Raw genomic sequence first — 25,458 nt, forward strand, 5'->3', positions numbered from 1 at the left:
GTTCGAGGCCTAGCGCCCGCGGAGTCGCCGAGCCCGAAGCGAGTGAGTACGGAAGCCGCGTGGGTGGTCCGAGTTTCTGTATATGTTTTCTCTACTATCTCTTTTTCGACTCTGGGAGTCGCGGCTCCTGGAGCCGGGTGGCCTGGGGCCACGGGTGCCGCTACGAGCTCGCTGGTATTGCAGCTCGGCACCGGGCGCTCCGACACCGTCCGATACGGTGGGCGCCGACCGCTCAGAAGCTGCTTTGTGCAGTGAGCGGGGTAGGACCACCCCACAAAGCTGATGTCTCCTCGCGGCTGCGCGCACAAAAACCCGTTTCGGGCCTTTGTTGTGGTCACGGTCGTTGTCGGAGTGGTCGTTAGGCCTGAGGCTTTTCGGAGCTGCCTGCACCACATTAAAAGAGACATGACCACCGGACCGTGACGTTGAGAGGGGGCGCACTTTGCTGCCCGTCCGTTTTTTTTGTAACCTCGCACGAACTGAGCAGTCTCGTTCAACTCAAGAAAGGGCTTTGTTCACTCGAACTTTGCGTTTGCACAGCCGCCGACACGTTTTGCTAGCGAGTTAGGCATTGTGCCACGAGGCCCTTGCGGACGCCGTTTCCCCTCCCGTGATCTACGTTAAAGGCACGCCGAGAGCGTTTCGACAATTTTGCAGATCCGGTGGAGCCACCCAGGCTTGCTGACCGGTGCACATCGTCTCGCTGCCACCTGCTGCGACGGAGCGGCCTGTATCCTGTTCGCCGCATCCATCCGGGGCAGCTGTGGCGAGACCAGTCAGCAGTCACCTCCGGCTGCTGCTGCCCTGGCGACTACTGCAGGATCCTGGCCTGCAGTTTTCCCACCGGCCTTCGATTCGCGGGCCTGCGGACACGGTAGTCCGCGGGCCATACGAGTCATCCCAGCGGAGACCGTCACGCCGCCTTCGGAATACCGCGGAAGTCTGCGTGGACGCTGTCGGCGTGACCTCCGCTGCAAGACGTGCCTCAAAGACATGAAGACCAGGAGACTCCTCCATAGCATGTACTTTCAGGCGCGTGGGTCTATTTAAGGTTGGGGGGATGTGGGGACCTGCCCTGCAGCCCCCTGAGTTTGCTTTCCCGCGAGGCACCGTGCAGCAGCAGTCGTACCCCGAGGATGAGCGCGTTCCCTTGCCAGTTACATTAACTGGCAAGAGAGGGCGCCAGCGTCGCTGCGGGGGAGACTGCTGAAGCCTGCCCGCGGGAGATGGGCTCTCTTGGGCCGTGATAATCACCCTGGGCGGACGCGTCGCTCGGGTCTCCGCTCTTCGCCGACGGGGCGAAGAAGCGACGGGGAGACAGGCTCCCGTACTCGTCCCGTCCGGCCTGCGGAGTTTATATCCCTTGCCCTAGCGCGGGCGAACATTCGCTCGGAACCTTGCTGGTGAGTCGGACGTCCTTGATTCATTAGCGTACCTTGTTGCTAGCTGGCGTTATTGTTTCTGTAGCAATAAATGCCTGTTTGTGTCAGCCAATGTGTCGTTCCTTTGTTCCCCCAGAGCAAGGCCCGCCGTGGTCGGCGAGCGCTCGGTAGCGTACGCGATCACGGGGTGGGGTTCGGGCGGCTTTGAACCGTGTCAGCCGCGATTGAGTGGGGAGAAAGTACTTATCTCCCCATGTTAAACCCCACAGTATATACGACCATGTTGTATTAAACGATTGCCGAGTATGACAATTCGTCGGTGGGAGTCATTATAGTGAGGGGCGTACCTCACATGCGCACCAGATAAACTTTACTTTATTTACGCTTGCATTAGCAAAAATCCTCCTCTCCTCATAATTAAAAAAAATTGTTCGGTTGCCCTCGAAAAAAATGTCCTGGCTACGTGCCTCACCACAACTGAGCTTCAAAGTGGGCGTTGGAAATTTTGCCCCTTTTGAAGAATGGCAGCCCTAGTTCATTAATAGCCGCTTTGCTGACGCAGATGAGGTCAACTTAATCACAAACTTTGTTTAATTGCTAGCATCACCCTTCAATCAGAAGTTCATCCTTCAATGGGCAATGCGATCCCACCCTCTCGATTTTGAAGAAATTGTCGTACGCATAAACCGCGGGAGTGCATCGACTGCTTGTTCACGCTCATTCTCCCGGAAGTGCACAAGGCGCAGAAAAGCTATAAATTCTGCTGTTCAGTTGACCAGTTTTGGAGGCAAGTTGACGGAAATAAATAGCATGTCTCAGTGACGCTGTCGCCTTTGTTGCCGACGAATCATATCTGGCTAGTTTTCCCAAATACTAACAACCAAGTTTGCTAGATGCCAATTGAGACGTTACAATATAATGAAGCAGTCTAGAAGGACGCTCATACACTCGCAGCGCGTCTGTGGGAAGGTGCAATACGGCATGTCATGGTGATGGAACTCTCTTGGTGCCCTGCAGTGCATCTGTGTGTGCGACTACACGCAGTGCATGCTGGAAGATGCGTAGCAGTCCTATAGACTCTTCATCAAGGCAGCGCTGATGCCCGCGGGCACATCGCTTATGGTCCGCGTGCGCCGCTTTGCTGAAGTGCTTTGTTGGCCGCACGCTTTTCTAGCTTTGTAGATGCTCAATCAACGCCGCAAATGCGACAGCATGACCGATACAAGGAGTATCACGGACTCAATACTCAGAAAAAATAATTTTTCTAGTAATTAATTACTTTTGCCATGAAATTAGAGCTCCAAAGCAATTCATTACGTTATTAAATTACCTGCCCAGAAAAGTAATGAATTACATTACAAAAACAGAGAAAAGTATAATTACTGTAATTTAATTACTGTCATGTCCGGTACCACGGCCTGTTAGACTCAGGCAAATTCAGGAAAACCCTGTCTTGAAGCTCGATATCGGAGGCAACGGCTCTTACGTAGCTGCCAACAGTCTCATTTCCTTCAGTGCGGTTCTGGTGTCGTCGGGTGCACACCGGTTTTCAAATGTGTACAAGGCTTCCTCCAGCCTGGTGCTCGGCTTTTATGGTGTGAAATGCTTGAGAAAAGTGTATTTGACCAAACCAAGCAAATGGCAGTTTTCCTATATATAACTTCATGGTCTTTTAGCAGCTATGTAGCTCTAACTTCGGAGGTTTTAAACTCATGGCACCGTACGAGAGCAGTGCCACAAGTGTCGCTTTACTGTTTTGAACGATTGCTCGTTCTGTGCGAATATTTGCACATGGAGTGAATATTAGTGCTAATATTCGATTCGTATTCGATTATTGTTCGATTCGGTTTTTAGCTACAATATTTGTATTCGATTCGGAGCGAAGCTGCGCTATTCGTATTCGATTCGATTTGGAAAAGGTACTATTCGCACACCCCATTAGTAATGACATTGCCCTCATGTAAGAAACTGGACGCGAATAAGTGTCCTATCGCAATTGCTACGTAAGCAGAAACAACGGTGCATAGTATCGTCTAAATTAATCCGAGTCGCTTCGGGACATTAAACTCCCAAATTAACAAATCACTTGTTATTATAAGCTAAACGCTAAAGTATACGTTTCAATTATAATCAAATAATCCGCGCCACATTATCATAAGTGCGTGAAGAAAGCAAGGAATAACGTCATCGGACATAATTGTTTTAAAACTAGCGCGCAGAATGGCGGCCTCCATAAGATGCTTCAAAGGCACTGACACACCATATTTTAGTCTAGGGTAGCGGGTGTTTCCTTCGTGCGCGGGTTGCACGGGCGTGGACATGCGTTGACGAACTCGGTCTGACTCCGTGTGAGCTCGAGTGTCGCCTTGCATGTGCACAATCTGTACAATGTCATCGCATCCTAATGCGCTACACGCGCCGCTTGATTCTTCTGGCGGCCGCCGTCGCTGCAGTTTTCATTCTGCTTTTCGCTTGCAGGCGCACTGTCGGCACGTTCCATCTATCCGCCTCCGTGCGGAACTGGTGGGCCGGGGATATCGTGGACTTCAGCGGTGCCGACAATGTGACGGGCTTCGGTCAGCCGATAGTGCCCAACGTCGTGCACTTCGTGCGGCTGGGAAATGCATCGCTCACGTTCGTCGAGGCCGTCTGTATCCGGGCGGCGTGGATCCAGCAGCGACCAGCGTCGCTGCTCATCCACTGCGACCGGTGTGACGAGTCGACGCGGTCCGGTCCGCACTGGCCGCTCGTCGCCGCCATCCCGGGCCTGCGGCTCGAGACCATCCGAAGGCCCCGGCACATATTCGGCAAGCGCCTCAGTTCCGTCTACCACGCGTCGGACATTGCGCGACTGCGGATACTGCGCAAGCACGGCGGCATCTTCCTCGACGGAGACTCGTACCTGGTGCGCTCGCTCGATCCGTTCCGCCGCTTCGAGATGGCCCTGGGCTGGTACCCCAAGCAGGCCCTCGGCACGCAGGTGAGTGCGCGGCTTGCTCGCACGCCCGTTGATGAACGGCTGCAGTAGCGGAACATCCACTGCACTGTCAAGTTTGGTTTATGGGGGCGCCGTAGTGAAGCGACCACCTGGGGTTCTTTAACGAGCACGGACCTCTAGAATTTCGCCTCCATCGAAATTCGACCCGCAAACCCGCGTCTTTCGGGTCAGCAGCCGAGCGCCATGTGGATGCCTTTTGCAGGCAGCTGTGCCAATGGCTCATTATTTATTTATTTATTTATTTATTTATTTCAATACCTTCAAGGCCCCTGGAGGCATTACAGAAGGGAGTGGAATGCATGAAAAATGTATGTAATTATAACACAGGAATTGCGGCAATACAGAAGGGAAAAAAAAAACAACAACAAATAACTAGGTAAGATGCTGATTAGTGGGAGTAAACATATTCTTCGAGTGCAGATTTGAACAAAACAGTCAGTAATTGTGGCAATTGAGGTGGGCAGGTGGTTCCATTCATTGCTTGTCTTTGGAATAAATGAGTGGAAATATGCGTCCATGCGACAAAAGGGGATGCCAACATTATGAGGGTGATCTCTACGGGATGAAATGTACTCAGTTTCAGAGAGAAGCACTTCTTTAAGATGGCGATTGCCATGATAAATTTTGTGAAAGAGATAAGCGAGACACTTTTCTTCGTAAAGAAAGAAGTGGAAGGCTCAAATTAGCTTTCATGTTTGATACACTTGATAAACAAGAGTAGTTATGAAGCATGAATCTTGCCCAGTGATTTTGCACAGACTCCGTTTGAGTGTGACATTCAAGACCATGGATCCCACACCGAGCATGCATATTCCAGTTTTGGGCGTACGAGTGATTTATAGAGTAGAAGTTCTAAAGAGGATGGTGCCGTAGTAAAATTTTGCCTTAAATATCTAAGCATGCGATTGGCATTGCTGCAAATGAAGTTTATATGTGTTTGCAAGGACATTGTTAGTTATGTAAACACCTAGGTATTTGTAAGACGTTACGTGTTCTAAAGAAAGGCCATCGATCTCGTAGTCAAAAAGGTCACTGAAACTGGAGGCGGGTTCCGGGAAATTCGCATTGCTTTGCACTTATTAGGGTTAAGGCGCATGTTCTAGGTGTTACACCAGTCGGATGTGTTGTTAATATCGGACTGAAGTTGGGCGGAGTCAGAAATAGAAGAAATCGTTCTGTAAATTACGCAGTCATCGGCGTACAATCTAATAGATGAGTTAATGTGGTCTGGCAAGTCATTAATGTAGATAAGGAAAAGTAATGGTCTCAGCACAGAACCCTGGGGTATGCCAGAATATACTGGAGAAGGAGAAGAATCAGAGCTAATGGCATATACAAACTGTGTTCTGTTGAGAAGAAAATTTTGGTCCATGCTAAAAGGCTGGGATCAATGTTAAGCCTGCTAAGCTTCAAACAAAGTAATTGATGGTTAACAAGATCAAACACTTTGGACGCTAAAGGTACCACTAACGCTAAAGGTGCCACTCGCAAAACTATCTTATTTTTTGGCGCTTATTAGCTGGGTGGGCCGGCAGACGTGTTTCTCCTGAGAGCAAGTGGTGCTATCCGCGAGGCCAAGCCAATGTAGGTTTCACGACTTCTGTGGTTAAAATGTTGCTGGATATGTTTGACCATATGTTTGGCTCACAGACACAAACGATAAAGTATTACACCAATAAGTTATTTGAAACAAGGGTCCAATCCAAAGAATTGGCCATTGTTTGAACAGGGATTGTAGAAGGTGGAATACAAGGCAATGACTTAATTATTGTGTGCGCAGTGTATTTTTTATAACAGCACACTTGGCTAAGGTTGTTTTTCAGCCCATTATCTAACCTTTTGTAACCCTTTGTAATTTTAATCCTCCTGTTACCACGAGAAATGACCAAAAGAACAGTATAATCTCATTACACTTAACACTGATACTAGCAACAGTTATCAAATACAGCAAAATAAACACAAGTTATGTCTGCTCATGCATACTTTCAGAGGAGTTCAACTTCTACCATGAATCCGTAACTCCAAAGTTCTCTGTCACATTGGTCACAGCAAATAAATTTTTGTGTTCAACCTTTGCAGCTTGAAAATGTGATCTGCCAAGTATTTGGTTTGTCTGAAATGCAGAGTTCATTTGTGGTTGTGCATTTATCACTTTGTCCCATCTGTAACTAGCCAGTATAAGCCTCTCATCTCTAACCATGGTGGAAGCTTGGACATGCATGCTTATATTACTGAAGCACAAGTTTTCGATGACCATTTCCAAACAGAACAGTTATGTTTCCATGTGGGCACCTGTTTTACTGGCCTGTTTGGGGACCTGTTGATGTCACAATGTCACAGTTTCATTTTGTTTTGTTGTAGGCAATGCTATGTATAGGGTATCTAATTTTGCTTTCGCTGCTACTTAAGAAAAAGGCCTGGTAGTATGATGCAATTCGTGGCTATTTTTCTCACACCACTAACATGCGGGCAGTAAATACGCAACCAAATTCTAATGTGGAAAGCTGTACCAAGCAGAACACTTTCAGGCTCCTCATGTTATTAGCCACGCATGCAAGGAGATGTAATTCTGGCATATAGGCAGCTGTCTATCTTTGTGTATTTTTTGACAACACAAAACAAAATGAGCGAGGGTCGAGGTGGAGCTTCAGTCCGCGAGCCAATGTTTCGACAAAAGAACTTTTCTTTCGGCTCATACAAAGACCAGTCCTCTTGTCGAAACATTGACTAGCGGACTGAGGCTCCACCTTGATCCTCATTCATTTTGTTTTGTGTTGTCAAGAATCCCATCATCCTGCCTTCTCTCTATTGTGTGTTTTATAAGATGGATCTCATGTAATCAATGAGAAGGTTAGTTTTTATCCTGCTACATTTCATTAATGCACCATGATTGGTTGAATACATGCGGAGGTGGAAAAGGGCAAGACAGCATGCCAGTTGCTGTGCCATGGTTGCTTGTCCAGTCGCTAAGAGGGGACAACAACCACAGAATTGTGCACATGCACAGTCAATATATTGTAATGCCCACCGCTTGTCTTTAGAAGTTGCATCATAAGTATACAGGACAGTGTTTAAGAGGCATAGCTTGACTGTGTTTCAGTGCTGCACTTGAGGAGCAGTGTACTGTGCTTGGCATTTGCAGCTGCCTTACACCAGCTTTTCACCTCACTTATTCATGGCCCAACTGCCTTCATTCGGCCTGTGTGAACATAAAATTGTAAGGAAGTAAAAAATTAAGTATCCAGCATTTCTTTCCACCATTGCTATGATTAATGCACCTTTCAGAAAGCTCTGCGTTATTTTGCACATAAACATATGTCACATCTAGTTCAGATTGACAAGTGCCTGGTACAAGACTGCCATAGGGAATGTTATGAGAAATGAAGGATACAAAGGTTTTCACAGGACAGCAGTAGTTAATGATGTTGGGTGCAAGTTGATAAAAGTTATCATGGTGATGGCATTATAACGTGAAATCCAGTGACTGCTGGTGCACAACTGGAATACAGTGACGTTGCCACTCTGAAATGCTTCTTGCAATCATCATCATCGTCACCCCGACTTCTTTCGCTGCAGGAGAAATCTTGAGGCCTCTCCCATTTTCTCGCAGTTAACCCTCTCTTGCGCCAGCTGTGTCCACATCATCCTTGCAAACTTCTTAATCTCATGCTTCTTGCAGTGCAGAGGGAAACTACCAGTACTTGTTCAGTGGCGTTACAACCTCTATTCTGTTGGAAATCCTGGGGCAGTATTATTTTTATTTTATGTACAGATACTGCAATTCACAAAAGGGATTTTAGCAGGGTGGAAATACAAAATAAATACAACATAAAACAGCGAAAAAGCACGTGGACCACCTGCCACCTTGGTCATGTGACCTTGTGATGTTATCACTACCTGCTCGCCGTGGCAGGTGGCAGTTAAATTAATAATCGGTTGCAAGAGGTTGCTCAAGAAGAGCGATGTGGGTCTCACAGGCCCCTCTGGTGGCGGTGTTTAAAACAGCCACCTGCCGGGGCAGTGGTGCATCGCTTAACTGCTGCATCACTATGCCATGAGTGGTATGAGGACTCCTAGCAATCTATGAATGTAAAAAAAATTACGGAGGGCACTTAAGACTACTTCTTGTGTTGAATGCGAAAGCACTGTCTCATTGTCAGTTCTGTTGTGAGGTTCATTAAATTCCCTCCTTTCTAATGACACCTACTCATTAGCCTGCAGTCTTAACAGTCTTAAGGCAACACAAACGCTAGGTTCACTTTTATTCGCCAAGAAGCAGCGTGATTTTGTGGCCTATGGGTTATATGCTCACCTCGCAATCTGAAGGTCCTTCGTTCGATTTTCCACTCCTTTGGAAGAAATTTTATTTTTCTTTGCTGCAGACGTCACTATATTATGGTCTACTGCTGACGTGAAGCGAAATCATGGCCACGTCATTGGAGTCTTCGTACCAGTTCTGCTGAACCAGAACACCGACACCGCCGGGTTTTATTGCCAATGAGCCATATAGTGCTTTCGCATTTATAGAAAATCACCAGTTCCACATAGTATATGGGCATGTAAACACAACCTATGGGAAGGATCTCTGATGGTATTGTGTTCTACTCTTAAGGGAGGGTTAAGCATTATGTGATGGTGAAAGAAAGAACAGCATCCATGTCTGTATAGTTAGTATGATGATGCCAAGAGGACCCCAAGCCGCTAAGTGGACCCATTATGCTATCGTGTCATACCATTAAGGTGGAGCTTAACTTTCCCCCTTAAGTTTTTGCCATGAGGTTGATGTGCCGCCATGGGTGATCCTGCACAGACCAGCTGCAACCGAATGGTCTGTCCCAGAACTGCTTGTCGAGTGTCTTCATGGCTTCAAAAGAATGGGAAGCTGGGTGGGTAGGTACGGATTCATGATATAGACGAAACTGTAGTGTATAAAACAGGACGAAGGAGGAAGGAGCAACACACCCACTACTGACTTCACGACTCACCTTTATTCAAGACAGTGAAAAGAAAGAAGCAGTGCGCAACAACTGCGCATGTCACAAGATGTAAGAAAATCAAAGAAAAATACAGTGCACTTCAAATGCGTATGTTACAGTCAACAGAAAAGGAAAGAAAAAAATGATAAAAAGAACTGTCTCACAATTACAAGAAAACATATGTCAAAAAGCTAATCTTTTTTGTGTAAAGTGCTAGTGAAGGTTTGCTTATGCAAGATTGACTGGCCTTTGAGGTATGTTACGCATTGACAAGGTCATGCTTCCGTTGCACGTGTTGCTTCAACAGCATGGGAATGTTCAGGTGTCCCTTTCAGGGACACCTGAATTTGGCACTGCAAACCAAGTTCATGGTAGATGGTGCCATCAACAAGGCAAGTGTGGGATGTTCACTTGACACCTCTGCCATTTAAGAGCTAGGCCAAGGAGCGAGGGATCTTCCAGTGAGTCTGCGAGCCATGGTATTGCCCGACGAGTATGCACCATATGTAACAAACACAATACCGTTCATTACTAGAAGTGTGACTTACGGTAGTCGGCGGTCGCAGAAGGCCTACTACAGAAAATAAAAAGAAAGGCTGTGAGAGATGACCAAGATGTTCCTCGAGAAGAGGTGGTGCGACCTGTGGTGGTGCCCTATGTGCACAAGTTATCCCACAATTTGAAAAAGGTCGCGAGCAGGCATGGTGTGCCGCTTGTCTTTTCAGCCCCAAAAAAGCTCGGAAGCCTTTGTTCTCGCATTGAAAGAGAACGAAATGATGAGAGAGGGTGTGGCACCAAACATGGGCGATCGTTCATGAAGTGCACCGAAGGTGTGGTCTATGAAATCCCCCTCTCGTGCGGCCGCTCCTATATAGGGCAAACTGGACGCTGCGTTAATGAGCAAATCAGGGAACATGAAAGAAATGTGGAGCAAAATAAGGAAGGGCCAAATTTGCCTAAGCATATAAGGTCTTGCCCGTCACGCTCTTGTGAGCCATGTTTTTCTGGTGTGCGAATTTTATCAAGAAGTAAAGACACAAAAGCCAGGGAATTAATCAAAGCATTCTTTATTGCTAAGAAAAGAAGCATGTGCGTCAGCGACACGTCCATATCGTTGTATAGGGCAGAGAACGATTTTTTCACGCGTTCGCTGTCATATCAGATTGGAACATGATAGTATTCCTTGCGTGTCAGCTGGTATATATATGTTTGTCGTGCCTTCGAATAAATCAGTTGTGAGTGGCGCTCCGTCCCGTTTATCTACCTTGTGGTCTGTCTGTTTTCGCGCCTGTAATCCAAAGTGACTTACGGCCACAAGTGAAGAAGACTTCTCCAAGTGGCTTGCAGACAACCGTAATAGCAAGGGGCTGCCCACCTTCCTGCGTACAGGACTTTGAACGGTATACAGTCAGCTCAAATTACGCCTTATGGCAAGCATTCGAATTGAAAAACAATAACTGAACTGTACAAGAAACCAAATCAGGAGCCCTGTTGTTCAAATGAACGACAGTGCTCACACTAGCTCCTCTACTTTGCAGCGGAGGAAAAACCTGCAACTGTTTTAACATTACGGAACTCTGAGCTAGGCACAGTGACAGTAGACAAAACGGCTAACGGCACAACTACAGCAGTGCACATACCCTACAAGGCATAAAGGTTACTCAGCAGCTCTGTCAAAAAAAACAGCACAGCACTAACATGCTCACACAAAACAGTGCTGTGATAACACCTCAGCACAGTGCAGTCCTAGTAACGGGGCTGCGATCTTCATAGCCACTCACGCATGGTGCTGCTTCTATGCCGCCGGCAGACTGCTGCTGCTAAGTCTGGTACAGCACTGTTCCCCAGGCAAGTTCCAGGTACGCATCAGCGGCTGAGCCGGTCCACCCAAACTGCAGTGTTCAAGGCTCCGACACTGAACTCTCCCTGGTGTGCTGATCACTAGGCCTTTATCTAGCTTCCGCCGAGGTCATGCGCATGCTCACCGCGCAACCAGCTAAGAACTTGCCAGATGTGTGCAGTGGTGTTGTACTCATGTGCTCCTGCTAGCACCCAGGTGATGAGGGTGACATATGCTCAGCCCACACAGCCTTGTGTGCCTAAAAAATATGGCGGCCGTGAGCCCCACAGGAGTGAGTGGACTGGCTCGATGAGGTAACATGCATGATGGCAATTGTGTTTTGCTTTCAGGTCTTGCTATGGCGGGACCACTAGTGAATGCAATTATTGATGAACAGGAGGTTGACATAGTCCTGCTGCAATGCAACTAGTTGCATGACTGTGACATATCTACATACACCCGTGGAGCTAGCTGAAGGTGAAATGTAATGCCATATAGGGTTGGCTTCAAGACAATCCCCTGTGGTACCCTCTAGTGCCCAGGAACTGAAAGGAGTGATCATTTTGGAAGATGCCTTCTTGCCTGCACCCTGGGATGAAGTCTTGTAGCCAGGCATGCAAAGAACTGGAGACTCCCCAATGAGATCTTGGGTGCCAGTACAGTGTGATTTGTGCTATCAAAAGCTTTCCTGATGAATTTATAGGGAAGCTAGCTATTGAAGCTTGCAATAAGTGCATGAGTTTTTCAAGTCGTAACATAAGGGTCATGGTCAAATTTAGAACTTATCCAAAAAAAATGAGTAGTGTCTGTCACAGTGTGCAAAATTCCTTCAAAAAAAGGGGCAATGGAATTAGTATACATGCACTCTTATGTAAGCTCTAAATTGATTGCCAGATTATGTCTGCCGTACATGACATTTTATCCTTACTTCATAGGAAACATTCTAAACACGATAGTTCCGAGTGCCAGTGTAGTACCTTTCTTTATGCTATAAAATTATTTTTTAAAATTGTCAATAAAATGGCAGCAATGCTCTAGAAGAACAGAGAAAATTGATCTGCACAAATCAAACTCAATCAAATTTCGCAGCTCAGGAACAGTTCCGTTTTCTTGCGAAACTAGTCCGGCACTGTCCCAACAATGGACAACTTTAATTTGTTCACACCAACTGTGCACAGTTTGATTGGGACCCTACAGATGTGCTGTCTTTTTGTATTGTATTGGGCAAGTTGCGTTGGGGCTGCTAGTTTATTTTTTTCACTTTAATCCTGTTTTACATGAGTGACAGGTGACATCGCCTTATCTTCTCATGCATTGCCCACACAATTAAAATTTTCAGAAGCCCAGCTGTAAAAGTGCAGTGTGGGTTATGAGTGAATTTCAGGGGAGGGTTGGCATTGCAACATTGATGAGTGCCGTCCCATGAAGCATCTGCAATTTTTATCATAATCAGCTCACTGTTTTGCTAATGGATCATGGAAAAGCTCGGAAGGTTTCCCATTAGCAACAAGTTTGATGGATTTGAAGGTGACAAAATGTTTGACACCTATGCTTTGCGCAATTTTTATAGCCTTAACGCATTGTTTTCATTGCATACTAATATCGAGCTGTAAACTTCCCTGAGACTAACTATAAGCTCTTGGTACGGCTCCATTTTAGTTCATTTCACTCTTGCTAATCCTGTACAATTTTCATTACCCATTCGTAAGATGATTTCTTGTGAAGAGTATTTTCATGTCTGTGTAATGTGGTTATTGCTGTTAGTATTTGTGACAGCCACAGGTATGTAATTCATGAAAAGGCAGTTTATAAAATTTATTTATAAATTTAATAACTTCCTTAAAATTTTCTGTTTCCTTGTCCTTGCTTCTTTATCTCTAGGTGCTTGTGGCCCACAAGAATGCCCGGTTTCTCCAGCTGTGGTATGACTCGTACCGGTACTATCGGCCTGAGCTGTGGTACTGGAATGCGGGGCGCCTCCCCACTGAAATGATCCTCGTGCCACGGCCGCATCTCATTCATCGTGTGCCATATGACTTTGGCGTGCACAATGTGGCACACCTCTTGTATGGGGTGTGTAAGTCTGACTGGCGACAGTACTTTGCCATCCACCTGCTGTTCAGGCACCGAGACTACCTGGTTACATCAGACACTTTTGGGCCATTGACATTATCGAACGTTGGCCAGTACAACCGGACATTTGGCCAGATGGTCAGGCTGGCTCTCTTTGGAACCACCAGGCTTGGATCAGGCGCCTTAAAGGACCCTGAGTGGTTTCTCAAAAACAAACTCGAGTATGCCCTGGACACTTGCTAGGGAGGACTCACTACCAACCTTGGTTGTGAATTCGTCATCATCATCCTAACTATGTCTATTGGAGGACAGTGGCCGCTCCCACTCACCTCCAGTTAGCACTTTTGTTACAGTATAACAGAAGAGACAGTGTACTGCATGGGAGAGATCACCCATGGGGTGCTCCTCGCCAGTGGCGAGCTAACTATCAGTGCTGCTATTGGCCAATCTTGAACATGGTGCTGCCGCTGAGGATACACGAAGACCCCCCCCCCCACCTGCTACACTGCCGTTCACTGTACTGTCGTGCAGCAGAAGCAGCTACCTTACCCCCCAAACTTCCTAATCTCATCCACCCACTTGGCTCCCCCGCTTATGTCTCCTTTCATTTGGAATCTACTTCATCACTGCAAGGAACCATCAGTTGTCTGCTCCTCCCATTACATGCCCCGCCCAAGTCCATCTGTCAATTAGAGAGAAAGGTGTAAGGAATGTTTGTCATGTGTGGGAATAGACAAAATGTGGAAAATGTGTGAACGATGTGCAGTAAAGGATGAAATGTGACCTGTGGACCAACTGTCGAAGAATGCCACCTCACTTCTGGGAAGAGGGCACTCGGAATAGTTTAGAGTTGGCTTACTTGGCCTCTGTTCAAATTTGTAAAACTATAGATGCCAAATTTTTGCTTACGTGTTTTCTTCTTTCACACGATGCATTAGGCATTCGTATACACAGAGCACCTGTAGTAGTCGAGTACAGCCGCTGAATAATTTATAATTGGATTTCTTCAAGACGCTGTTTCGGTTTTCGTTTCATTGACCGAACGACGACTGTGACGTCAAGTTGATGTTTTGGTCACGTGACCCACTAGAATAACTTTAACATAATTGCTGACAAGTCATTTTTTGTCACTCCAGGTCTTGAAAGAGGCTGGATTAAATGTCGTAGTGAATTAAAACTACATATTAGCGATTATATTGCAGTTTTTCTAGTGGATCACATGACATGACCAAGTGGATCACATGACCAAAACATCAACTTGACGTCACAGTCGTCGTTCGGTCGATTAAACCGAAACAGAATGAGAGAAGAAATTCAGTTATAAATTATTTAGCGGTTGTAGGCAAATGCCACCTTGTAATTCATGTATTCTAATGTCTAATGCATCATTTGATGGAAGAAAACGCGCTGTAAAATTATGTATCTATAGTCCTTTAAAGAAAAAAGTGCAAGTGAACAGGAGCGCAGTCAGAAGAGGCAATAGGTCAGCATGCAAGATGTCAGTGTTTTTGGTGTCATCTTTTTTGGCTGAATTCCGCTCCATTGGTATATTGTTTTTCAAACGTAACACTTCCCAGATGCCTGCAGACATTCCTGAATCTCAAAAGAGTGAACCGTACTAACCCTTCTTCCTCATGTGCACTGGTCTAGCATTTTGTGACAATCATTTGTTTTTTGAGCAGGCATGAACCTTTTACTTATTATTGCTATTTCTTACTGGCGCGAAATATGTTTTGGACATTGTCTAATTCGAGCTACAGTGCTTGTCAAGAGTACATTAGTGGAACCACATGGAAAAATGGCTTGTCTTGTCTTGCCTTGAAGATGCAGTATCACGAAACACCATCTTGAAGGTTGTGCAGTGGAATCTGAACATGAATTTGTGCCTGTACAAGATTTAAGGGGGGGACGTGGCTTTAAAATCCCAGTTGTGTTCACCATTATTTGTATGTGTTATGTTTTTATTTTATGCCCCTCCTGCCTAAGCCAATCTGGCCTGTAGTATAGTGAAATAAATGAATAAATGGATGGCCAAAAAATTGATTTTTTGCACACTGTTGTATCTGCTTGTATGCTTGGTTTTTATGTATCGCTGAAGCTTCATTGCTATAATCAAATGGAAAGTATGCTAAAAAAATTGTTTGCGGCTGTGCATTTGGAAACGCTCGAACAATGGACAATTTCCTCCATTATGGTTTTCTGCCTAGATACTCACATTGCAGAGGAGATTTTTTTCACAACTTTTTTAAAATCTATTTTGACCTCGTTTATTTTGTTGCATTCCTAGGACCACAGTACAGTTCGAGAGACATTCTTTTTTTTTAATTTATGAACTTTAAATTTCTTGAATGACATTTTCTTGTCGCTCAATATATGTGAACACACACTGCATTGCAAAAATTCGAAACCAAATTTCTTGCTTTGCAAAAAAATAAAAAAAAACTGAGGGGATGCTGAGGCAGCGATCGAATATTGAGCATTTACACACCTAACATAGGTTGCCGGCTTGAATCCCTGCCGCCAGTCAGGCTCTAACTTAACTAGTAAGTTTATGCTGCACGAAATGATAAATCTTATGACAACATCTGGAACATTCTGCGACAAACGGTTAGCGCACAGATTTTACACAAATGTCAGGACTAAGTGGCCTGACTTTGACACCTGCCAGACAGGGATATATGTACCGCGCCAACCGTTACGAGCAGTGCTGTGCGGCGGTGCTCGGCCCTCGCCACGATCACTAGTCGCATGGTACGCGACTAGTGATGGTACGCACTGGACCAGCATGGTACGCACTGGAGCAGTGAGCGGCGCTGCACATGAGGGCCCTCACATCGCCGAAATCGTAATCACTAATAGTGCGGTACGCACCGCGAGTAGCGTGGCCGCATGGCCGTGAATAAATCCTATCAGCCGTTAACAGATCTGCGTGCATGCATTTCCTATCCTTCTGCATATGAATTTTGTTCGTTTGGATGACACAAAATTTCGAATGATACGAATTTCGGATCGACATAGTTTTGTTTTGAGTTGTGGTTTTATTCCATTATGTAACCACCCTGGTCACCATGGCAGCCACTTGGGGGCCACCATCTTAATTGGATTCTATCCGTGGAATCAGCATAACTTGCAGGCTCGAAACGCGACCAGTAGAGCTAACGCTAAAAAAATTGAAACAATGTCTTCACATATAGCATTCCAGTAAGAATGCAATTAATGTCAAACCAGCCTTCTGCCACATTTTCTGAACTCTGCAGCCTTTTCACAAGATTCAGAGGGAAAACAGATATTAGAATACAAATGTATGGAGATATAAAAACGAAATTTTGTGAGCCTAGTCATAAAATTATTTCTAATATGCTGAAAGAATTTCATACAACTACATCAAGAAATAAGTTTGTTGAAAGCCGCTTCCCCCCTTAAATGTTGAACGAGCCATGTTGGTGAATGAAAGATTATTAGCTAATACTGAGATATAGTGTATTATAATTTTTGTTTTGTGATGCATGTTTACTATGGAAAGAGACGACCAAAGGATTTGATCCCCCAATGATGCACCAAGACACATATTGAGTGAGCGGGCAGAAGCGGGGGGTCCTGGGTGATGCTGTACTTAGCCGAGCTTAGCTTTCACCTCCTCCATGAGGCATGATGAATGGCGAGGTGCATCAAGTCACCGCGCAGTTCTTAATGCCATGACAACACTGCACACCACCTCATCCTGTGATGCTCTCATTGCCGACTGGACAACAGATAACACGGACAAATTTGCAACCTGTGAAGTTAAATGCATTTACGTTCACATAGCAATGCAAGTGAATGAATCGGTGAAATGATTTATTCTTGATGACAAGGTCATACAAAAGGCGATGAATTTACAGCATATTTTCCTTCTGGATAAGAGACAATTTCTTTCACTTTGCTTTCCATTTTTCTTCCCATTTTTTTAATGTAGTTTATGTAACCTGATAACCAGACTGCACGACGGAAAAATTGCAAAATGAAACTGCATACACTGTGGGTATTTTAAAGAGCTCCTGACATCCAAGAAGGAGATTATGATTGATATTATGTGTAATGTGGTTTTCTGGTGTACTCATGAAAGCAATGCGCTTTTTATATTTGTGGTGTAAAAATAAAATGGGACCTGAAAATTTTATTTTCTGGGTGCAATTTAGAATTTACAAGTGTTTGATATTACATATCAGTATTGACAACTGAGATGCTTGTAAAATCATAATCAGGCTAAAACAAAACTCAGAAAAACAAGCACTAGAGTTTTTAAAAGTACTGATGTTGTGGTCAAGAGTCTTGAACAGTTTGTTGAAGTCTGCAAAGATACGATAGGCAAACAAAGAAGTGTTTTTTAGTGTTTAGTTGATTGTCTTAGTGCAAAAGGAATAAAAGAAAACAAAATATTTGAGTACTTTGGAAAGAATTTGCATGTTTCAGAATTATTTTAGGTACTGTCAGACATTTTTGCGGCATTTTGAGGTGCATAGGTCCCACCATTTTGCACGGAACTTGTGCAGATTTTGAAAAAGTGCTTAATGGGAGCATTTATGAATTCTGAACAAGAATTATGTGAGAATAGTGTTGTGATAATTGCCCTTTTCTTGGTAGCTTCAGATGTTTGTGATGCTTTTGGATTGCCATAAGAAATTTGATGTGCTGCAAAGAAAGATAAAGCTGCATTTTTGAACTCTGAAGGGAATTCTTTTAATTCATGAAACTTTATTCTTGAGTAGAAGTCTGACATAATGAACACAAGCTGAACCCGAGATGTATACCAGTTGCGAGTTAACCTTGTGTTGGACCATGCAGCTTTAATCTAGTTCTTCCACCATTTACTGCATTAGCAGTGTAGTCCTTTCTTGGCGAAAAACTACGGCCTGTGCATGTGTGCATGCAAGTGTGTGTGCAAGAGTGTGCACGCGTGCTGGAACATATCCAAGCCCCCATTGGTGAAAATGTATCTCCCTACTACAAACCTCCACCCATCCTCGAGAAGCCTCCATCAACCAGAAGCTAATGCAGTAGTGGAATGATAAAGCAACGGTGAAATCAAATTTAGAGACAATGGGATAGCAGTCAGTGTAAAACCTGAATGTGCAACCAAAATTGGAGGGGCACTTAAACTGAGCCTTATGGGTCTGACACGAAAGTGTCAGTGGGTCCCATTGTGACTAATTTGCTCTCATTAGCAATTTACCCTTTTACATGCTCAACTAATATTACCAAATCACACGACACACCAATCTCTCGTGACACAAGCATACAGTCGTTAGCACACACTCACCCCTCACCCACATGCACTTTTCTACTCGCTTCATCATTACTCCCTGAATTAGTGCAGTTTATGTTTTGTAATCATGTCATACCAACTAGCACCTCGTCGATCACTCTAGTGCATCTTCACTCACGTACTCATTACCATACAGTCGTAAGCTATCACATTATGCAAAACAACATGACATACATACAAAAGCCTGCTTTAACCAAGTCGTACGAACGTTCCTGCATGGCCTGAGAGCAGTGTGTGACTTGCAATCCAATTAAAGGTTAGGCTTGGATTCCCTACCAATTATCCTAATTTTTTTTCAGCACAATTAATTTCTTTGTATACTAACATGTTGTAATGACATTTCAGTGATGTTGTGACTTTGTATTCACAATATATGCAATATTTTAATCACTTTTCAATTCTGCAGCTCTATGTGACATCAAACCTTTTCAACCTACAATCAGTTTCACGACACAACACCAGACTCTGGGACAGCAATGAGTTTTCCACAGAACGGCAGCCTTGAAGCTCCTGCTTTAAAATACAGACTGTTTTTATAGCTGCAGCTACATACTGAAGCTCTTGCTATGCAAGTGACTGATATGCATGGTGTTTAAAAATGGCTGGAAAGTATTTTTTGTAAGCACACAGATCTGCCAAACATTTTTACATGGTTTGCTTTCAAATTTATTTCATCCTGTCAGTTACTATAAACTCCATATATATATGCAGGCATGATCTACGGTCAGTTCCTCGAGGCCAGCAGGGAGAAATGCTTTTACAGGCTGAAAAGCCATTTATCATTGGCATGCTACAACTTTTCGTTCTCCACTGAAACCGTGTAGTTAGCAATGCTGAGCAGTTCGCCTAAATGCTGGACAGCCAGCTATAGACGAGTTTTTCAAAAACCATAGTACTGTTTTTCAATATACATGAGGTGGAGAACAAAATACATTATAATTTCGGATGATTTATTAGTGTCAACCTTCAGCAGCTGGAACAGAATTTTGCAGCAGTTATCTAAAATATGTATGTATGATCAAAGAGAGTCACTCTGAACATAGAAAGTAATGTAAATAAATGTTGTGGTCAACATTTAGTAGTGTGTCAGGTGGTAACCAATTGGCTGACACACTATACAACTATGACTTGTGAACTTCTCGAGAGTGGCATGTTTTTTCATCCAGTATGTATTGCATGCGTTCAACTGTAAACTTGTTGCAGAGGGTTTAAGCTATGGATTTTCGCATTTGGCCGTGTTTCATTCTCTTCTCGCCATTTACCTTCTATTCCATCTTGTTTTGCATCTGCTCAGCATATAAGATGGACATCAAAATGCAGTTGGCCCATCGTGTACATTGTGCTAATCAAGATATACACAAGCGCTTTTACATAGATTTTACATAGATAATACTACAAATTTATATGTGGGGAGCATGTGTATACTTCCTGCCTAGTTTTCTTGTCAACTTATTTGTCACACGATTTAGAAATAATGCTTCGTTATAGAGTGGGAACTGCACTCGCTCATCGCTCTGGCTCAGTTGCTGTGTGGTGTTCGGATGCGAGCACGAACCCGTAGGTTTGGCTTTGGCCGTAGGGGCCGCATTTCGGCAGAAGCGATATGCGCAAACGCCCGCAGGTCGAATGCGCGCGTATCAAGACACCCTAACTGCAGTTGGCTCTATTGCGGCGCCTCCCCCAAATCCATTAAGCAATAAAGATTCACCTGACCGTGTCTTCTTGACCCCTCTGAACTGAAACAATTCAAACAGCACCCTGGATCACTGGCAGTGATGCGCAGCGGAAATCGGCGCTGGCCAAAACCGAAACCGCATAAACGACACCGATACGCGCCGCTAGAGTCGTCGTTGCGATGCCGGTGGTGGGCTCTCGCTCGTGGATGAGCTGACTCGGTGGACTCGTTGCCAGCTCGTGCATTTCCTTAATAATACTGCGCGTGATCTACTAGCGGCAGGAAGTGTATGTACGCTCATTGAGTAACTCAGAGAAGTACCATGTTTGTGTCTTGCGGTGGATTCCTTAACCTGGGCGTTGGATTGGCTCGCCGCATGTGCCGCACGTATGCCTCTGCAAAGGTGAGACTCGCTTAATTCTTTCGTTTCTGTTCCTGACGTCGCGTCGTGACTACCGGATACCTCCTCCTTTGCCTCCGAATTTCGTGTTAGCGATTCTAGAATGATAGCTGTCACGAATGCACGATCGCAACCAGCATTTGTCGTGGTACAGTTTGCGGAGCTTTTCTTTTGTACTGCATTCGTACCCCGTTCCTTCGCACCATCTGTTTGCTGCGAAAACGTTGACGTGTTTTGATAGCTGATACTTCGTTGACTGTAAGCGCTTTTAGAGAATTTCGGCTTTGTTCCTGAGGTATCGGTGAAAATTTTGCAAAGACTGAACGAGAAAGAGCGGCAGGAAAAAAAATACAAAAAACGGCTGACCTTGACCCCTTCTGAAAGTGTAGCTGTCAAGCTCGAACATGTCAGCGCCGGTTCAAGTGCACAGTGGGTTCACTGTGGTTGTACGCTATGCTTTTATTTCTCATTAGGCGGAAATTAATAGAGGCCTGCGTAGAGCAAAAGACTTCATAATTTGCCTGTAGCTATATATAATTTCCTCAAATAACGTAGCACTGCATGCACTAACCCGAGTACGCGCGCATAGCATGTTTTACTCTTGTTTAGCGTTTGTTTCTATTGCTTGTTAGTAAAGCTACCAGCACATTTACAGTGTTTGTGAGCATCGTGATGCTTCTGCATGCTAGCCGCCGTGAGTTACCAGCTTTGCCTTCGTCAGTTAAATGCTCCCCCGCGCTGCGTCGTCAAAAGAAACTTCAGAGGAATGAATCATTGCCCGCCTGCGCTGATGAAAGTGTGCTGCAAATTAGGCGAAGGCACATCATAATTACAGGGCTGTTGTGTGACGCCAAGCAGGAACTCATGAACGGAAATTTTTTGTTAGCGAAATGTCCCGCAAGGTTTCTTCCCTTCAGGTGTAGTTTGCTTCTTCTGCTTATAGCTCTGTTTACCTGACGGCGGGCATGGAAGTGCGGCAGATTAAAACATTTCTTCGTTGTTCGAAAACAAGCGATGCTCACAACGGCGCCTGTAACGCCGCGCGCCTTGCGGTTGGTGCTAATCGGGCCCGCACATATTCGTGTGCTGCGGTCGCTCGTCATGCGAGGAGTCGTCTAGCTGTCGCAGAAACCTGTTCCGTCTGCGATCGCGCAAAGAAAGATAAATACGAAATAAAACCGCCGTAGCGCAGCAACGCGAGGTCCTTGCACAAACCGCTGACCGTAAAAGGAAGTGCGTAATAAAGAAACGAAACTCCCAAAAAATAAGAGAGTGGGAAGATTTGTGCTTTTCCATGTTTTTTTTCCCCGCATGTTGCCGCAAATCGCGGGAAAGGGAGTCGCGCGATATGCGTCCGTCGGGCACGTGACTTAATCGTCGCAGCGATTGGCTGGCCCAGTGGGCTTTACGTCTTACGTCATCAACGCGTCGGGCGCGGGAGAGGGGGCGGAGTAGAGTTCAGTCTCGATTTCTGCAGCAGCTCAGACGCAAGTGAACCACGTTTCTGAAAGAGGGAAGAGCTGCGTTTTGTTCGACCGCGAGTGTTTCATTCCTTTCTCGTTTGGGTGTGCGCGCCATTTGTTGCTGGACGAAGTTCTTCATTGGAAAGCATGGTTGTTATCGAATACGAACCATTTACAAATCCTAAGGTTGGTACCTAGCTCCTTTTGCAGGCTGACCTTTCACTTGCACTCTATGCCTTGAACAACGTTGGCTTGAAGTTTCGCATATGCTTCTTGCTATTGCGACTCATGTGGAGGTGCCTTGCTTTTGAGTGAATGTGTGGTGTCATTATCTAGATACCTGATTACATTCCATTAGAACGAGAGGCCGAAATGGAATTTACATATGTGCTTTGCAACTGAGGAAATTACCACACTCTCCCACATTGTAGTCTTCCTATTCACCGTGTATTTAAAAGCATTGGACTCATTCAAACAGTGCATGCATTGCATTTTATTGTGATATACATGAATCTTTGCCAGTGCGCAAAAAGTGCTGGCGGTCAGAAAGCATGCACAAAGCCACAGCTGCAATAGACCTGCTGTGTCCTGCATACTGTATTTCGCAGCTTTATGTCTCAAACCTCGTATTGTGTGCAGCTGTCCTACAACGGCCAGCCTCACCATTTGTCGACACACAGCTGCTTCCACTGTGGCCCACTTCCTGCAACTCTTGCTGATGCTTTTTTGCTGCATTTTTCGCAATATAGTCATCGCATCCTTTGCAGCTGTCAGACTATTACACTGAACTTGTGTGATGCTTTGTACAGCACACTATGCACAGGAATTTCATTTCTGCAGAATGCGTAGAAATTTGCTTGCTGGGTTGTTTCACATTTTTGGCATTGTTGCTCACATTCAGCACAGTTATTCCAGTCCTCAAGTGAACGCGACAGCCATTTGTTTCATGCATGCACTTCCAAGCATTGCAGCTTTGAGATGTAAGCATTGTTCGTGCAAGAAATAGCATCCATGCTCTTGCAAGCATTGAAATGCAACATGCTAAGCACTCCAGTAGTCTACAGAGCTGAGCTTATTTGGGCTAAAATGTTTTCCTTGGTGCCTTTGCCCTGGAGTGGACATGTTTAGTTGGATGATAATGTCCTCATAAATATTTTGGTGTATATTTGGTGGCCGCCTTAATAGGTGCTGTACTAAATTTGTATAGTGTGGATCAGTGGCACCAGAACCAAGTTGTTACTTTCAGTGATGTCAGAGCATCAGTGCAACCCTGAAAGCTTTCTAAACTTCATATGTGTATGCTGTTAATTTATCTTTTTAATAATTGGGAATGATTTCAGTGGCTTTGGAGTGTGCATTAATGTCATTCCATTCAAAGCATGCATTTTCTGCGTAGTCCACAGCACTGGCATTTTGCAAGTTCAGTCAACAGTGAACTAATTTCCCCAGCCTCTGATATTAGAGGTTAACGCAGGCCATCTGTGGTTGCACCTGATTGTCACTGTGGTTCAGAAAATGTGCTTGTTGGAACTTCATTAATGATCTGTTGTTCACCTCAGTCTTTCTCCTGCAACTTTACAGAGCATTGGCAGCTTCCCAGACTACGTCAAGGTGGTCGAAGTGGGTGCCAGGGATGGGCTTCAGAATGAGAAGGTACGGACACGACCAGTGGTCCCCTGTGTTCATTTTTTGAGCTTCAGATAGCCTGTTGTGCCACCACTGGGCCAGCTTTGTCACTGTGTTATGTATTTTAGTGTAGATGTATTCATTTTCTGTGTTCTCGTGCGAAATGGCCACATTCAGCGCAACACTGACCGTATGTACTGCATGTAGTTGCATTTTGTATTCTTTAAAATTAAGGCAGTGAAAAATCGGGTGCTGTTTTTTGAATAAATGATTGAGAAGTCAGGTTTTTTAAGAAACAGTTCTTTACTTGACTTTTCTTTGGGTCATTTCTACCAACGAAAAGAATTTCCATTAGAAGCCGGTTTTCCTTTACAGGAAAGAAAGTGGTTTATTCTTGGATGCAGGTCATAAAGTATGTGACGTTGGGTGACCTGTATGTGTGTAGTTGTCCCTTTCATTTCTGATTACCTCTGTTAACTTGTATTACTTTCACCATTCTTGGCTTTTCGACAAGACGAGTAAAACGTTTTCAGCTTACAATAAACACTGCTCATAAGATAAAATTGTCGTAAGATGGAAATATAATGTAGATATTGTGGTACGCAATATTAACATCAGTAAAATGATCCCAGTTGTAACATAAATGTAGTGAAGACGTTTTATTTTACTGAAAGTTAGAAATAACTTATTTTCTACTTTATTGAAGGCTGCTTTTGACAAACTTCCATTTTGTTCTGTCTGTGCAATGAGGATGATAATGCACACTTCTTGGTCGGATGCATTGGGGCAAATTCAGTAAGCTGTAAATGGCAGTGAGGCCACTGGTATTAATTTGTGCATGCGGTATCACCTGATTGCAAACTTCAAGCATTAATCACTTTAGTGTTATATTCGCCCCTTTGACACAGGTATGAATGTGGATATGTTCCATCTACACTGCAGCTGCCATTTGAAACGCACAAGAATAGAATAGTAGTTGCATGCATTAGGTAGCATGAGGTACACGCTAATACGGTGTTAACTGAAACAAAAATAGAAAAACAAAACTTCTGAAAGCAAAATATTAAAAGGAACTGAAAACGTCTACTGAATCGCGTGTTTGCTTCGAAAACTCTTGGTTCAGTTCCCCGGCCACTGGTCACATTTAGATCGAGGCGAAATGCTAGAGGCCCATGTACTGTCCGATGTCAGTGCATGTTAACCAACCCCAGGTGGTCAAAATTATTCGGAGCCCTTCTGTACGGCCTCCCTCATAGCCTGAGTCGCTTTGTGCTGTTAAAGGGGTACCAACACAATGTTATTGGGTGTCCATTTTTTTGCCTTGAAAGAGACCTACAGACTGTGACAATGAAAATAAGCCCATAACTTTAGTGCGCAGGATTAATAATTACGTATGAACGATCTTGTACCGGCAGTCTCAGTTTCAGTTGTTGCCAGCGATGAAGTGCACTTTGACACCACTGTTAGCCGGCCAACCTGGACTATCACAATATTGTTGATGTTGGCATTGCCGGCAAGCACTGGCTGTTTCTAAAAACAACTACCGGGTTCGGTGATGTCATAATAATATCGGCAAGTGTACCTTGACGTTACTTGATGTGGATCGGAATGCCGAATGGCTCCTTGGACAACATTAAAAATCATATTAAATTATGTTCTACTCAGCGCCTGCAACTAAAACTTGTCAGAAGGTATCTCCTTATGCCCATGAACTTTGCAT

The 25,458-nt window shown here is 44.7% G+C and overlaps 2 protein-coding genes across 4 annotated transcripts in view; both read left to right on the forward strand.

Moving 5' to 3' along the window:
- The first annotated feature begins 3,667 nt into the window (after positions 1–3,667).
- LOC144127852 (uncharacterized) lies at positions 3,668–15,312 on the forward strand. The gene is made up of 2 exons (XM_077660819.1): positions 3,668–4,362; positions 13,078–15,312. Exons 1-2 carry the CDS (start codon positions 3,787–3,789, stop codon positions 13,510–13,512), a joined length of 1,011 nt encoding a protein of 336 aa, XP_077516945.1. The 5' UTR covers positions 3,668–3,786; the 3' UTR covers positions 13,513–15,312.
- A 5,099-nt stretch (positions 15,313–20,411) lies between these two features.
- The window catches only part of Hmgcl (hydroxymethylglutaryl-CoA lyase), a 40,440-nt gene continuing 35,393 nt past the window's right edge, over positions 20,412–25,458 (forward strand). For 2 of the 3 annotated variants that reach the window (XM_077660820.1, XM_077660822.1), the window contains exons 1-2: positions 20,412–20,652; positions 23,694–23,765. In XM_077660820.1, the coding sequence (XP_077516946.1) occupies positions 20,572–20,652; positions 23,694–23,765 (153 nt within the window). In that variant the 5' untranslated portion in view covers positions 20,412–20,571. Of the gene's footprint in view, positions 22,299–23,693; positions 23,766–25,458 lie in introns of all 3 variants that reach the window. The other variant, XM_077660821.1, reaches the window with a different exon arrangement.

The sequence above is a fragment of the Amblyomma americanum genome, chromosome 4 (assembly GCF_052857255.1).
Source record: "Amblyomma americanum isolate KBUSLIRL-KWMA chromosome 4, ASM5285725v1, whole genome shotgun sequence".
Lineage (NCBI taxonomy): Eukaryota > Metazoa > Arthropoda > Arachnida > Ixodida > Ixodidae > Amblyomma > Amblyomma americanum.

What these genes read in the sequence shown, in the direction of transcription:
- LOC144127852 (XM_077660819.1), top strand. Translation starts at nt 3,787, where the DNA reads ATGCGCTACACGCGCCGCTTGATTCTTCTGGCGGCCGCCGTCGCTGCA. An exon ending in AGCAGGCCCTCGGCACGCAG is followed by an intron (nt 4,363 to 13,077) that starts GTGAGTGCGCGG and finishes CTTTATCTCTAG; the next exon opens with GTGCTTGTGGCCCACAAGAA.